At 49.5% G+C, this 16,752-nt stretch overlaps 1 protein-coding gene across 1 annotated transcript in view; it reads right to left on the bottom strand.

Moving 5' to 3' along the window:
* The window catches only part of IPO13 (importin 13), a 370,551-nt gene that overhangs the window by 118,294 nt on the left and 235,505 nt on the right, over positions 1-16,752 (bottom strand). The window contains exon 6 of the mRNA XM_069227822.1: positions 9,178-9,298. Within this exon, the coding sequence (XP_069083923.1) occupies positions 9,178-9,298 (121 nt within the window). The remainder of the gene's footprint in view (positions 1-9,177; positions 9,299-16,752) is intronic.

The raw sequence follows: 16,752 nt of genomic DNA, 5'->3' as shown, positions 1-16,752 counted from the left end.
TTCAACCCAATGACAAAGCCCCCACTTCCCTTAACAATATATGTAGTCTCCTCTAAGGAAGGCATATCGAGCCATAAGGCAGGGAGCTCTGTATTACTAAACAGGACATACACTTTAACATGTCCTGTTAGAAATGGGGCCTCTAGTTTGCAATAGCTTGCACTCTGTCCATGTAGGGAACCTCAATCTAGTCAGGGTAGGGGAGCCACACAGCTAAGATAACCCCTGATCACCCCATTGGTAGCTTGTCATGAACAGTCAGGCTTATCTCAGAGGCAATGTATAAAGTATCTGGACACACAACACACACACACGCGCACAGCATAAAGCATGAATGGGATTGTCATCCGATCTCACCAAGCATGACTGGAGGGAAGACCCACAGACATGGTGCACACCCCCACACAGCATGAGGGATGCAGATACATATTATGTACAAACCGTATGGGGAACTAGAGGAATCTCATATTTTACTGTACATTGTGGTGAGAGGAGTGACCATTAGATTTCATGGAATACCTGGTAGCTAACAGGTATCTAGTTGCAAAAAAGTGGGGTGGTGCAAATCACTAAAAAGGGAACTGACCCCCACAAGATGATTATTTTTATAGGCACTATAATATTAATTCAAGAGTTACTTTGCTAATGAGGTAAGGTTTTTATAAAACTAATGTTGGGTGTTAGGTGCTGGCTTAGTCGCAAGGTATTTGAAATTACTACTATGGATACCACAGTTTAATTTGCATCATTGTCCGTGGCAGAACATGGAATAACTCTGGTGCAGGCTGGGCTAGATGGTAAATACTCGGGGCAAAGATACTGAAGAAGATTACAAGCCCCTGCTTTCTCTTGTTTATTCACCTATACTGCAGCCCCCAAATCCCCTTCACCCAAACGGAAGGTTCAGAAATCAGTGCACAGGGCCAGGTCTCTATCCACATACACGGCCTTGTTCTTATCCCTATTTGGACATATTTCCGGGTTTTGAGTGTGCTACAAGCTGAATGAATGACGTTCCAGGACTCTTTGTGCACAACAGTCATCAGTATGACCACAGGGCAGGGTGCAGGCACTAAAACTCAAACAGGATGGGTGGGATGCTTGCAAATGGCTCTGCCACTTCCATCGTTTCATGGCCTCTGGATCATTCCAAACAGGAACCGGCCTCAGGTAAATCAGCTATGGTCCTGCTCAAATCGGAGATGCCCAGCTCGAACTGCCAGCCCAGGGTCCCTATGAACATGTCCCCCTTACCGTCTTGGTAGGTCTCATCAGTGAGGTTCACCTTGAGACCCGCGTGCCACTGTGCCACAGGGCCATTACCTTCAAAGAACGGAGATCACCCAGTAGCATCCTTTCCAAACTTTTTTTTGTAGGGCATTTATACATAATGCATTGTGGAACTTTGCAGAGCTCAAGTTTAGCGAAAGGTACAGATTTCAGAGTTGGCCAACTATCCGGACCCCTTGGTGTATGTTTGCAGTTACTGCAGTTTTGTTGAATGACGGAAATGTAATCACCCATGCTGGTTGTAGTCACTTTCCAAGGGGTTACAAACCTTCCCACTAGTCACCTCATCATGGCTTTTCCAGCAGTCTTGAAATCTTGCACCGTGTGCAAACAGCACAGCAAAAACCAAGGACACACTAAAGTGAACCGCTGGTGTGAGGAATGTTTTTGGAAGCGGGCACTAATTAAATGGTCCCTAGTTAGCCAACACTATAGTCTGCTCCTGCTGGGGTCAGAACAAACGGTCCATTGGAGAATGATGGAGGCGTGCAGAGGAACAGTCACATCAGTGGCCAGCACATCTGGTATTGTTTGACACTGGTTTCAGGTGCTTAAGGATCCCAGCAGCAGAAATGTCACCACTGGCCAATGTTTTGAGAACTTTGAGAAGGTCAGAGTACAAAGTCACAAGGTGCTCACTACAGGACACCAATTAAGGCAGATGCTGAGCTGCAGAACTAGTATCTTAAAGGTTGCCACTGGACATCACTCCTGACTGCTCTGATACGTTCACGAACCTGGTCACCAGGATCCCAGGCTACATCTCAGGTGAACAGTCATTAGAAGACCAGCACTTAGGATGTGATAGGATATGATGTGGTCAGCTGTTGTTGGCTGGATGTGAACCAACACCTCGAAATACTCCAATCATGGCTGGTGTCAAGACAAGCTCGAAATAAAATCGACTAGCAGCGAAACGGTCAGAGCTGGCCAGCACAGGGGTCTGGTGAATATAACTGAACCAGTGACAAAAGGAAACATGCAGGTGCATGCAGAGGTAAACTTTCCCATGGGGTTCATGGCCACGGCTTCCCCCACCTTCAATACAACGCATCTTTGGCACTTTGGGGCCACAAATGGAAATGGATGTGGCAGAGGCATGGAGAGGACTGAATGGACCCAGGGTCTGAACTCTGTCAGGATACCCAAGTGCACCCTCTGGCGGAGCATCAATGCTTCCTGGTGCCCAGTGCACTGTGGACTCAGTGGCCCCTCTGGAATCATCTCCCTGCAGTTAACGGGGGCACTCCACAGCACACTGGCAGTGCCGGATGCAGTGATGATGTACACACATCCCATCTGAAACTACTGTGGGAGATAATCCAGGATCACTGGAGGACACTGCATACAGCAGTGCTGGGTGGCACAACGGGATGTACCATAGCTTCATATACTGGGCACCGGAGGAGACAACAGAATGTCTCACAGCATCATCTACAGGGGACTGAAGGGCAACAGAATATATTGTAGCATCGTTTACAAAATAATCAGAGGATACTGTACATTGCAGTGTTGGGTGCACAGGACACAATGTACTATGGCATCTTATCCAGGGTCAAGGAACACAATGAACCATGGCTACTTATCCAAGGGCACAAAATGACACTGTAAACAGCAGTGCTGGTGCACAGGACACAATGTATCATGGCATCTTATCTAGTGGCACAAAATGACACTGTATACTGCAGTGTTGAGCCATAGCACACAATGTAACAAGGCACCTTATACAGGGAGATTGTATACTGCAGTGATGGGTGCACAGCAGTGCTTAATTTGTGCTTGTTGTTTCCGGTGCGGGCACCAGCACTTGTTTTTGAGGACCGGCAGTTCATTTTCTGCATCAGGCATTTACTGCAAGCAAAAGACACATTTTGGAAAGACGGAGGAAGAGAAAAACGAAAAAGCGTCACAATGGGGGAAAGCAGAAAGCTGCAAGAGTGAGTTGGAGGGGCAGGGAGTGCCTGTAAGTGGATTAAAGAGGCCTGAGATGGCCTCAATATTCTGTGCTCGCACATTTAATTGCAGCACCCGCGTGTTTAAGAAAAGGGCTTTGGGCACCGGCACGTGTTTATTTACAAATTAAACACTGGTGTACAGTACACAATGTAACATTGCATCTTATCCCGGGGGCACAGAATTATACCGCACACTGCCGTGCTGAGCCATAGGACACAATGTACTGTGGCACATTATCCGGGGCCACAAAATGACACTATAAAGCAGCGCTGGAGGACAGGACACAATGTACCAAGGCACCTTATACCGGGACATTGTATACAGCAGTGCTGGGTGCACATGACACAATGTACCAAGACCTCTTATCCACGGGCACAGAATGACACTGGATACTACACAGCTGGGTGCACAGGACACAAAAATCAAGGTGCACAGGGCACAATGTACCATGGCACTGTATTCAGGAGCACAGAATGGCACTGCATACTGCTGTGCTGGGACACAGGACACACTGTACCAAGGCACCTCACAAAGGGACTAAGATTACAGCAGTGCCGGAGCAGAGGAAACAATGTGCCGTGGCACTTTATGGGGCACAAAAGGGCACAGTATACTGCAGTGCTTTTGCACAGAAATTGTATCAAGCACTTTATGCAAGGATACTGTATACTGTGGTGCTGGGGCACAACACACAATGTACCAAGGCTTCTGATACAGGGACACTGTATCCTGCGGCGCTGGGGCACTGGACTCAATGTACCAAGGTACCTTATACAGGGACACTGTACACTGCGGTGCTGAGGGCACAGGACAGAGTGTACCGTGGCACCTTACCCAGCAGCACAGACGGATACTGTAAGGCAGTGCTGGATTCATGACATGTGCCATGGTGTGTTACCCAGAGACAAAGGAGGAAGCTGTAGATGGCAGGGTGGGTGCACAGGACACATTATACCATGGCATCTTATCCAGGGGCATACATGAGCCCTGCATACACCAGTGGGAATAAACACCCATAAAACGTGTTATGGAAGCAAATGCTGGGGCCCCATCAATGCTATCTATGTAATACACTAGCGTGGCACAGCAGCAGTGTTAGGGTGTCCATTTCCCCCCCTGGATCTGGAAGGTGCAAGGTCTGAGTATGCCCTATGCGGGGATTGTGAGGTATCAAGTGGAGGGTATCAAAGATGTGTTCCAATCATGTTGCAGAAAACATGATGCAGTGCTGGTGTCACTGAAGGTATGGTGCACTCATAAATACATACATGTTTTCAGTCAATCATGGGTTTCTCATGATCTGCACTCCCCCACCCCCTGAAGTCACATGGGTTGGGTTTGTATCACTCTGGTGCAGGGAATCCATTGAAAACACTACTGTGAATTAGAAATCCAGTGGGACTGAGACCTATACAGAACCCGTTGAGGAATACTGAGTAGGAAGTGTTTTCTGCTCATGATCAGTCACACTGGATGAGTTCAGGGACACAGTGGCTCTATAAACCCTCTCTGAAAATGAACAACACACTCAAAATAGCACTAAGAACCAGGGAGTGAACTCTAAAATGTATACTGCTAAAATATGAATCATAAACACACAGAATGAGAAAATGAATGCAGCAATGCATGACACTGTCAGCGAAAACAATATGAACATTACCAACATGGTGAGCAAGTTCCTAGAACTCTAACCCTATCACTACCACTTCGAAGCCCAGTGCAAAATTTTAGCAGAAGCAGAGAAGGGCAAGCCTAAAAGAGGATTTTTTTTAAACATGGATAACACAGCATACCTTCTCTCAGTGAAAATAGTTGTTCAGCTATTTTTTATCACAGCTCTTGACCGGGAATGTTATGAAGTGCAAGGTTGAAGGCCACTTATCTGCTCCGCTCTTGGAGCAGCCCCGGACTGTGGCTGGCTGTCAATGCAAACCAGTGTGAGAGGATCGTTCTGACTATCTGGTCAGCACTGATTTTTCGCTTTGTGACGCAGCAAGGGTAGGAGGCCCAGGGCTGGTTACACGTGTGCACTTGTGTGAGAGCTATGCGTTGAGGATTCCTGGCGTACGCGCCCAAGAACTGCGCTTAGGTAGCTTGGCACAGAAGGGACTATGCAGAGGGGGTGGTGACCTTGAGTAGGCCTCATCAGATGGGTGTACACATGTGAGGGATAGATAGTCAGTATGCTTACTGTCTTTTCATTGTAGGGACACTCCATTAAATGTCAAGGGGAAATGCTGGCCCAGGGCGCAATTACAGTTCATAGGGTCCACAGTCTCATACCAATGTACACTGTAACCTGTATGAAAAGAATAATGCAGTAGATGGCTAGAGAGCCAGTCCCACAAAGATGCCGCCAGGGTGTGCTGGAACACAGGAGGTGTACCCTTCAGTGGCAGGAGTGCCAGTCGCACAGAGATGCCGCCAGTGTGTGCAGGGACACATGAGGTGTACCATTCAGTGACTAGAGTGCCAGTACCATAAAGATGCCTCCAGGGTGTGCTGGGACACAGGAGGTGTACCCTTGAGTGGCTAGAGTGCCAGTCCCATAGAGATGCCACCAGTGTGTGCTGGGACACAGGTGTACCCACCAGTGGCAGGAGTGCCAGTTCCACAGAGATGCCGCCAGGGTGTGCTAGGACACAGGAGGTGTACCCTTCAGTGGCAGGTATGCCAGTCCCACAGAGATGCCACCAGGTTGTGCTGGGACACAGGAGATGTACCCTTCAGTGGCAGGACTGCCAGTCCCACAAAGATACCGCCAGGGTGTGCTGGGACATGAAGAGGCGTACCCTCCAGTGGCAGGAGTGGAGGAGCACAGAGATGCTGCCAGGGTGTGCAGGGACACAGGAGGTGTACCCTCCAGTGGCAGGAGTGCCAGTTCCACAGAGATGCCATAAGGGTCTCCAATGCCAGATCTCTTTCCCTGAACTGTACAATTGTTCCCCAATTGGCAATACCTTTGGCACCCCTGCGAGTCCCTAGGAAATGGTACTCCGGGTACCTAGGGCAAGGGTACCTAAGAGGGTCCCTAAAGACTGCAGCTTGTGTTGTGCCACTATAATGGACCTCTCGCCTAACTCATGCAGACTGCCATTGCAGGTTGTGTGCCTTGGTGCAGACAAAAGTGAAAACACGACATGGCTTACAGCCTGTGTGCCATGTCCACTAACACTGCATGCAATCTATGTAAGTCACCCCTGAAGAACATCCCTAACGCAAGGTGCATTATATTACATGTGTGGATATATCTGCAAGAGCAGTTAGACCCATGCTATGTCCTTGTCAATTCTTCAACACAGTAAGTGATCAGGGAAACAATTTAAGCACATGTGCTGGACACTGGTCAATATGAGTTCCCCAGGTACATGATGGTCTTCACTAAAACCTGGGATGTTTGGTATCAAGCATTTCATATTAATAAGCCCACACTGAGTATAGTAATGGATTTATTAATACATGCACCCAAAGGGCACCTTATAGGTGTCCCCTGAAAAATCTACCATCTGCTAGTGTGGTGGCTGACTGGTATTAACCAGCCTGTCGCCACAGACAAGTTTCTGATCTTCAAGGGTGAGAGCCAACGCTCTTGGGCAGTCAGGAACAAAGCCTGCTTTTGCAGGGGTGTTCCATACCCCTTCCAACAGGATGACCTGTGAATTAGCATTCCAAGGCAGGGAGCTTCAAAGATCCCACCACCTTTGGCAAGCAAATCTGGCTTCCCTCAGAGGTGAGGGGATGCCAACCCCACTGACACTAGGCCTATTTAGCACCTGGACAGGCAAAAATGTTAGTAGTCAGAGAGACGTGTCCACCTTTCAGGCAAGTTCCACCCCTAAGGTGAGCAACCTGATGTGGACACGAAATTTGAAAGTCTGACATCTTGGAGATGGCAGAATTAGGATCTTTGGGACAGGGTTATGCCCATTTCCCACAGGAAGTGACCATATAGGGGGCCCAGTGACCCCAGGGCTCCTACCCTACACCCCTGTAACACCCCTAAAAACAGTATTTAGGGGAGCCCCTGGCACCAGAAAAGCAGATCCTACCAACCAGAAAGAAGGAGGACACTGAAGAAATGCAAAAGCAAGAACATAAGACCAGCAACTGACTTAGTGCCAACCCTGCCAGCCTGCCTGCTGTTCTTGACAACTGTGCCAAAGACACTGCTTGTACTTCCAAAAGCCTGGGAGGACTGCCAGCCTTCACCCAAGACACAAGAACTCCGGTGGAGTAGCAGAGGTGCCCCCCTGCATCTTGCAGGCACCCCAAAAAGAATGCGAGGAATCTAGACTGCTAAAAACCTGACACCGCACAGCATTACTGCACCAATGCTCCCTAGACCGAGTTGAAGTGGACCAATGATGCAAGCGTCGTCCCTAGATCCTCCAGAGACAAAGCGCACCTTAGGTTTGACAACTGTGGACTTCCCAGCTATACCTGCAGCCTCTTTGTTGGACCCCTCAACAGCGATTGCCCCGGTGACAAAGACCCGATACCTCAGGAGACCTCTGCACCTGACCACCCCAGACAGAGGAGAAGAGGACCAAAGGTGTCCCCACATCCCTGAGCCTTGTGACACCCGAGTACACTTGTTGATTCAGCCGGACTGGACCCCAGTCTCAGACTTTTTCTACAGACGCCCTCTACCGCAACTGCCTCCTGTGACAGAAACACAACGCATCAGGACGCCTATGCACCCAACTCCCCTCACCCCCCAGGAGAAGAGGACCAAAGGTGTCCACGAGCATCGCAAGACCGGAGCACCCCCCCACCAAGTCCTAACCTTCAGCATCTTTCTGACCAAACCGATTCCCATTTACTTCAACGGGGCACCCGACGCTGAACTGCACCTCTGCACCCCGGCCGCCCCAGTGCCGCCCGAGGTGACCTAATGGTGTGACCTAGGAGCCTGCCCTATACTCACCTTAAGTCTGGAAGACTGAGTACCTGTTGGCAGTACATGGCTTTCCTCCATAGGTTAACACTGCAGCTTCAGAAGGCTGCACTGTCGACTCTTCAAACCTGTAGGAGTTTCTATTTCAAAACACATTTACCTGATAGTATTGATTCTGGTGCCTGCACGTGTATAAAGATCCGTGTTATTTGTATAAACTGGTCTGGATCTCCTTATTGAGTCTTGTTTATCATTCAGTAACTGTGAGCCTATAGCAGATGTCTAACATTCCTGTCCGATAAGCCTAAGTATACTCGACCAGACTAGATCTTAAGAGAGCACCTTGGGATTGCTAGAGCAGCCCCTGTCCGCTTCTAAAGTAACACCTGGACTCTCTGCATAGTTTACCTCATTTTGGTATTCTATATACGTCAACCCCTCCCAGGGTCGTATCTGTCACCACGTGATCTGCATATTGCGTTGTTGCCTGTCCCCTTTGTAGTGCGGGGCCAAGGGTCGGCCCTGCTACAAAACAGTCTCCTCACTGCTGCTTGTCCCCGTCACCTTATGATGTCCATCTTCCAAGGTTTGCATCTGCCACAGTGTAGACTGCATGCTGCTGTTCGCTCTGTCTCCTTACCAAGTGCACCTTTCAGGTGGTGGCATCTGCCACGACGTGATCTGCTCACTAGTGTTTTCCCAGTCTCCTCATGTACTGCATCTGTCAATGGGTCCTACCTGCCACAGTGTAGACTGCTAACTGGGGTCTGCTCTGTGCCCTTACGCAGGTCTCAGAGGTTGCGACTGCCACAATATGATGAGCTTGAAGGTGTCTGCACTGTTCTCTTCTTTAACGCATCTGTCCAGGGGTCGCACCTGCTGCCACTGGTGTTTGCCCTGTTCCGTAAGGCAGCGCAGCCGTCACTCTGTAGCGCCCACCACGACATGGACAGCTCTTGGTGTGTATTCTGTCCCCTTATGTACTGCAGCTGTCACAGAGTCATATCTGCTATGAGGTGGTCCCAGAGTCCTACCTGCCACGACGAGGGCTGCTCACTGGTGGTAAGGAGGCGTCCCAGCTTTTCATAAAGGTTGCTCAGCAGCTCTGCTCCAAGCATCTCGTAAATGTACATCAGAGTGTCTGAGATATCCACCCTAAATATATGAGTTAAGAGAAGAAACACAAGGTGAATAAAACCTGGTAGCCAGCGTGAGATGAATCAATACACAATATCTGCAGTGGTTTCTCCGTGGGAGCGGAGGAGCGTTGCCCCCGACATTGCTATGCAGAAAGTGTTAAAAATGAAATGGTAATTGTAGGAGGCTGGCCTGGCTTGTAGTGGGTACCAGAGGTACTTACACCTTGTGCCAGGTCCAGTTATCCCTTATTAGTGTAGAAGAGGTGTTTCTAGCAGCTTAGACTGATAGAAGGTAGCTATGGCAAAGCAGCTTAGGCTGAACTAGGAGACATGTAAAGCTCCTACTATACCACTGGTGTCATATGCACAATATCATAAGAAAACACAATACACAGAAGTACTAAAAAAAATAAAGGTACTTTATTTTTGTGACAATATGCCAAAATTATCTCAGTGAGTACCCTCAGTATGAGAATAAGTTATATACACAAGATATATATACACAAACCAAAATTATGCAGGTAATAGCAAGAAAAGTAATGCAAGCAGTGTAAAATTACAGTAGATTGCAATAGGAGCACATAGGTATAGGGGAGACACAACCCATATACTCCAAAAGTGGAATGCGAACCACGAATGGACCCCAAACCTATGTGAGCTTGTAGAGGGTCACTGGGACTGTAAGAAAACAGTGAGGGTTAGAAAAATAGCCCACCCCAAGACCCTGAAAAGTAGGTGTAAAGTGCACCTACTACCCCCCGAGAGCACAGAAGTCGTGATAGGGGGATTCTGCAGGAAGAACAAACACCAGCAATGCAACAACAGTGGATTTCCGGACCTAAGTACCTGTAAGACAAGAGGACCAAGCCCAATAGTCGCGACAGTGTCGAGAGTGGGCAGGAGCCCAGGAAATGCCAGCTGAGGGTGCAAGGAAGCTGCCACTGGGTGGAAGAAGCTTGGAGTTCTGCAAGAAGGATACGGAGTAGGGATGTCCCACGTCGCGATGAAGCTTGCAGAGGTGTTCCCACGCAGAAAGACCGCAAACAAGCCTTGCTAGCTGCAAGGGTCGTGGTAGAGGTTTTTGGGTGCTGCTGTGGCCCAGGAAGGACCAGGATGTCGCCACTTGGAGAAGGAGACAGAGGGGGCGCCCAGCAACTCAGGGAGCCCTCACAGAAGCAGGCAGCACCCGCAGAAGTACCTGAACAGGCACTTGGAAGAAGAGTGAACCGGAGTCCACGCGAAGTCACAAAAGGGAGTCCCACGACGCCGGAGGACAACTCAGAAGGTTGTGCACTGCAGGATGGAGTGTCGGGGACCCAGGCTTGGCTGTGCACGAAGGAACTCCTGGAGGAGTGCACAGGAGCCGGAGCAGCTGCAAATCACGTGGTACCCAGCAATGCAGTCTAGCGTGGGGAGGCAAGGACTTACCTCCACCAAACTTGGACTGAAGAGTCACTGGACTGTGGGAGTCACTTGGACAAAGTTGCTGAGTTCTAGGGACCACGCTTGTCGGGATGAGAGGGGACCCAGAGGACCAGTGATGCAGTCTTTTGGTACCTGCGTTAGCAGGGGGAAGATTCCGTCGACCCACAGGAGATTTCTTCAGAGCTCCTGGTGCAGGGAGGAGGCAGGCCCAGAGCATGCACCACCTGGAAACAGTCGAAAAAGCCGGCAGGATGAGGTGATACAAGGTTGCTAGTAGTCGTCTTGCTACTTTGTTGCGGTTTTGCAGGCGTCCTGAGCAGTCAGCGGTCGATCCTTTGGCAGAAGGTGAAGAGGGAGATGCAGAGGAACTCTGATGAGCTCTTGCATTCGTTATCTAAAGAATTCCCCAAAGCAGAGACCCTAAATAGCCAGAAAAGGAGGTTTGGCTACCTAAGAAGGAGGATTGGCTACCAAGAGAGGTAAGAGCCTATCAGAAGGAGCCTCTGACGTCACCTGCTGGCACTGGCCACTCAGAGCAGTCCAGTGTGCCTCCAACACCTCTGTTTTCAAGAGGGCAGAGGTCTGGGACACACTGAAGGAGCTCTGGGCACCTCCCCTGGGAGGTGCAGGTCAGGGGAGTGGTCACTCCCCTTTCCTTTGTCCAGTTTCGTGCCAGAGAAGGGCTGGTGGATCCCTGAACCGGTGTAGAGAGGCTGGGGGAGGCTACTCCTCCCCAGGCCTCACACCTATTTCCAAAGGGAGAGGGTGTTACACCCCCTCTCAGAGGAAGTCCTTTGTTCTGCCTTCCTGGGTCAGGGCTGCCTGGACCCTAGGAGGGTAGAAACCTGTCTGAGGGGTTGGCAGCAGCTGCAGTGGAGACCCCGGAAAGGCAGTTTGGCAGTACCCGGGTACTGTCCTAGAGACCCAGGGGATCATGGAATTGTCCCACCCAATACCAGAATGGTATTGGGGTGACAATTCCATAATCTTAGACATGTTATATGGCCATGTTCGGAGTTACCATTGTAACGCTATACATAGGTAGTGACCTATGCATAGTGCACGCGTATAATGGTGTCCCCGCACTCACAAAGTCCGGGGAATTTGCCCTGAACAATGTGGGGGCACCTTGGCTAGTGCCAGGGTGCCCACACACTAAGTAACTTTGCACTCAACCTTCACCAGGTGAAGGTTAGATATATAGGTGGCTTATAAGTTACTTAAGTGCAGTGGTAAATGGCTGTGAAATGACGTGGACGTTATTTCACGCAGGCTGCAGTGGCAGGCCTGTGTAAGAATTGTCAGAGCTCCCTATGGGTGGCAAAAGAAATGCTGCAGCCCATAGGGATCTCCTGGAACCCCAATACCCTGGGTACCTCAGTACCATACACTAGGGAATTATATGGGTGTACACATAACAAACATACTGACAACATAAGGTTTTCACTATGAGCACTGGGCCCTGGCTAGCAGGATCCCAGTGAGACAGTGAAAACACCCTGACATACACTCACAAACAGGCCAAAAGTGGGGGTAGCAAGGCTAGAAAGAGGCTACTTTCTCACAGTAATAAAATGAGTTTATTACCATTTTATTTGTGATGCTTTCTTCCAGCAAACGGAGTGCGAGGGCAGGGCTAGTGCGTCACTGCTGCCAATGATTGGCAGCAGTGATGCCACTCCAGTTTGAAATGCATATGTTGGTTTGGCCGGCTACCTTGCTGCGGCAAAAACGTCATGCGCAATTCAAACCACTCCAAGCCGGCTGTCTTGGACTGCGTGTTTGTAGAGCAGGCACAGGCCTTCAGTGCCTTTTGGAATGTGGAGCTGGCTCACTCCAGCCAATCAAGATGCGTTTGTCATGCTGCTTAACAGCATTTAAACAGCATCTTGATTGGAGGACGGAGTTGGCTGTGGGCTTTGCGCTCGGAGGACGTGCTGTGGAACAACGGGGACGTGCTGCAGAACACCAAGTAAGATAAGTGATTTTTTTATATTTATATTAGTGTGTGTTTAGTTATATTAGTGTGTTATGTGTAGTTTTTAGTGTTTGTTTTGTGCCCCTCCAATGTAACTTGCCACCAACCGCCACTGCATAAATCCAAGTTATGAGACCCAGGGCTCAAAGCAGCTTTCCAATGCCATAACCTCTATATAGCGACTGGTGCCTCTCCATTCTATCATCCGAGGATAGGTACCAGTGGCTCCCAATGCTATCAATACTAACTGAGTGCCAGCTGGCCCCCATTCTGTCATCCCAGGATAGGCACTAGTGGCTCCCCAAGATATAATTGGTAGGTGAGTATCAGCCCACGCCTGTGCTATCATCCCTGAATGAGTACCCACGTATCTTCATCTCTATCGTTCCTGTGTAAGTACCAGTGTGCCCCCTAACCCCCCCAAGATAGGTAGCAGGCTCTCCTGTTATTCAATTCCTGGAAAAACACCAGTGGCTCCCCATGCTATCACTGGTAGAGGAGTACCAAAAGACACCTATGCTAATACCCCTAGATGAGGACCCATAGCTCTCCCATTCTGTCTTTTATGGGTAAATACTACTGTGCCCACAGTGCTATCATCCCTGGATACGTATCAGTGTGTGTCCCATTCTTCATCCCTGGATACGTATCAGTGTGTGTCCCATTCTTCATCCCTGGATGGGTACCGGTGGCTCGTCCAATGCTAACATCCCTGGATGGCTAACATCCCTGGATGTGTACCGGTGGCTCGTCCATGCTAACATCCCTGGATGGGTACCGGTGGCTCGTCCGTGCTAACATCCCTGGATGGGTACCGGTGGCTCGTCCATGCTAGTCCATGTTAACATCCCTGGATGGGTACCGGTGGCTCGTCCATGCTAGTCCATGCTAACATCCCTGGATGGGTACCGGTGGCTCGTCCATGCTAACATCCCTGGATGGGTACCGGTGGCTCGTCCATGCTTTCATCCCCGGTTAGGTACCAGAAGGTCTCCCATGCTACCAGGTCTAGTTAAATGCCAAAGGCACTATGTTGCGGTCATCCTGAGTGCCAGTGGCTTTCCCTTGCTACCATCCCAAGAAATTACCACTGCCTTTCTCATGCTATCATCCCTGGATGACTACCAATGGCTCTCCCATGCTATCCCTGCATGAGCACCAGCCGCTCTTCCATGCTACCATCACTGGATAAGAATCAGTCGTTCACACATGGTATCATCCCACAATAAGGACCATTCGCTCTTCATTGCTATAACCCTGGATAAGTACCAGTCACTCTCCTATGCTATCATCAGTCACTCTTCTACGCTCTCATCTCTGGATAAGTATCAGTCGTTTCATCCCTCGATAAAGGCCATTCAGTTTTCAATGCTATTATCCCTCGATAAGGACCAGCCGCTCCTCTATGCTATCATCCCTGCTATCATCCCTGGGTAAGAATATGTCATTCTTCCATGCTACCACCCCTGGATAGGTACGAGCCTCTATCCCATGATATCATCCCTGGAAAAGGACCAATTGCTCTTCCATGATATCATTCCTGGCGAAGATTATTCCTGGATACAGGCTTCCATGCTATCATCTCTAGATAAGTGCCCGTCACTCTCCCATGCTATCAACCACTTACAAGAACCAGTCCCTGTTCCCTGCTATAATCCCTGGATAAGATTAAGGGCCAGTTGTTCTTCCATGGAAAGTACCAGACGCTCTTTTATGCTATTGTCCCTGGATAAGCTTATCCCTGGATAAGGACCAGTCATTCTTTCATCCTATCACCCCTGAATAAAAAGCAGTCACTATTCCATAATATTATTCCTAAATATGGACCAGTCGTTCTTCCATGCTATTCTCCCTGGATAAGGACCAGTCACTCTTCGATGCTATTATTTCTGAATAAGATTATCCCTGGATAAGAACCAGTCGTTCTTTCATACTATCACCCCTGAATACGAACCAGTTGCTTTTCCATGCTAATATTGCTGGATAAGGAGCAGGTGCTATCCATGGTATAATCCCTGGATAAGGACTAATCGCTCTTCCATGCTCTCACCTCTGGATAAGGGCCAGTCGCTCTTCCATGCTATCATCCCTGGATAAGGACCAGGCGCTCTTCCATGCTCTCACCTCTGGATAAGGACCAGGCGCTCTTCCATGCTATCATCCCTGGATAAGGGCCAGGCGCTCTTCCATGCTCTCACCTCTGGATAAGGACCAGGCGCTCTTCCATGCTCTCACCTCTGGATAAGGGCCAGGCGCTCTTCCATGCTCTCATCCCTGGATAAGGGCCAGGCGCTCTTCCATGCTCTCACCTCTGGATAAGGACCAGTCCCTCTTCCATGCTCTCACCTCTGGATAAGGGCCAGGCGCTCTTCCATGCTCTCACCTCTGGATAAGGACCAGTCGCTCTTCCATGCTATTACACCCCTGGCTAGTCCACGCTATTATTCCTGGATAAGACTGTCACTGGATAAGGGCCAGGCGTTCTTTTGTGCTCTCATCCCTGGATAAGGACCAGGCGCTCTTCCATGCTCTCACCTCTGGATAAGGACCAGGCGCTCTTCCATGCTCTCACCTCTGGATAAGGGCCAGGCGCTCTTCCATGCTCTCATCCCTGGATAAGGGCCAGGCGCTCTTCCATGCTCTCACCTCTGGATAAGGACCAGTCCCTCTTCCATGCTCTCACCTCTGGATAAGGGCCAGGCGCTCCTCCATGCTATCATCCCTGGATAAGGACCAGGCGCTCTTCCATGCTATCATCCCTGGATAAGGACCAGTCGCTCTTCCATGCTATTACACCCCTGGCTGGTCCACGCTATTATTCCTGGATAAGACTGTCACTGGATAAGGACCAGGCGTTCTTCCATGCTATCAACCCTGGATAAGGACCAGTAGTTACTCCATGTTCTAGTACAGATGGCACACAAGACAGCACTGGAGCGGGTTTCTCCTGTTCGCACTCTGGTCTAGTTCACATTGCACCAGGGCCTTTGGGTAAATCCCTGTTCCTTGTCTGCCAAACAAAGAACGCCTGGCGGGAGGGAGTCCCTGAAACTTATCTTATCTTGTAGGGAACTACAGAACAGGGACGCCGTGGAGAGAAGACCTGCTCCACCGACCTGTAGGGAACTAGTCATCCAGAGAGGAAAGAACACAGATGCGCATGGGCACTCCTTTCATCCAGAGATTAAAGAACAGAAGTAGCACGGGCACTCCTTTCATTCAGAGATGAAAACACAGATGGGCACTGGCACTCCTTTCATCCAGAAATGAAAGAACACAGATTGACACTGGCACTCCTTTCACCCAGAAGTGAAAGAACACAGATGAGCATGGCCACTCCTTTCATCCAGAGAAGGACCCAGATGCGCACTGGCACTCCTTTCTTCCAGAGATTAAAGAACACAAGTAACACGGGCACTCCTTTCATCCAGAGATGAAAACACAGATGGACACTGGCACTCCTTGCATCCAGAGATTAAAGAACATAAGTAGCACGGGCACTCCTTTCATCCAGAGATGAAAACACAGATGGACACTGTCACTCCTTTCATCCAGGGATGAAAGAACACAGATGAGCATGGACACTCCTTTCACCCAGAGATGGAAGAATACAGATGAGCATGGACACTCCTTTCACCCAGAGATGGAAGAATACAGATGAGCATGGGCACTCCTTTCATCCAGAGAAGGACCCAGATGAGCAGTGGCACTCCTCCCATCCAGAGATTAAAGAACACAAGTAACACGGGCACTCCTTTCATCCAGAGATGAAAACACAGATGGACACTGGCACTCCTTGCATCCAGAGATTAAAGAACACAAGTAGCACGGGCACTCCTTTCATTCAGAGATGAAAACACAGATGGGCACTGGCACTCCTTTCATCCAGAAATGAAAGAACACAGATTGACACTGGCACTCCTTTCACCCAGAGGTGAAAGAACACAGATGAGCATGGCCACTCCTTTCATCCAGAGAAGGACCCAGATGCGCACTGGCACTCCTTTCTTCCAGAGATTAAAGAACACAAGTAACACGGGCACTCCTTTCATCCAGAGATGAAAACA

The sequence above is a fragment of the Pleurodeles waltl genome, chromosome 4_1, assembly GCF_031143425.1.
Source record: "Pleurodeles waltl isolate 20211129_DDA chromosome 4_1, aPleWal1.hap1.20221129, whole genome shotgun sequence".
NCBI classification, from domain to species: domain Eukaryota; kingdom Metazoa; phylum Chordata; class Amphibia; order Caudata; family Salamandridae; genus Pleurodeles; species Pleurodeles waltl.
This window is presented reverse-complemented; position numbering and strand designations above follow the sequence as displayed.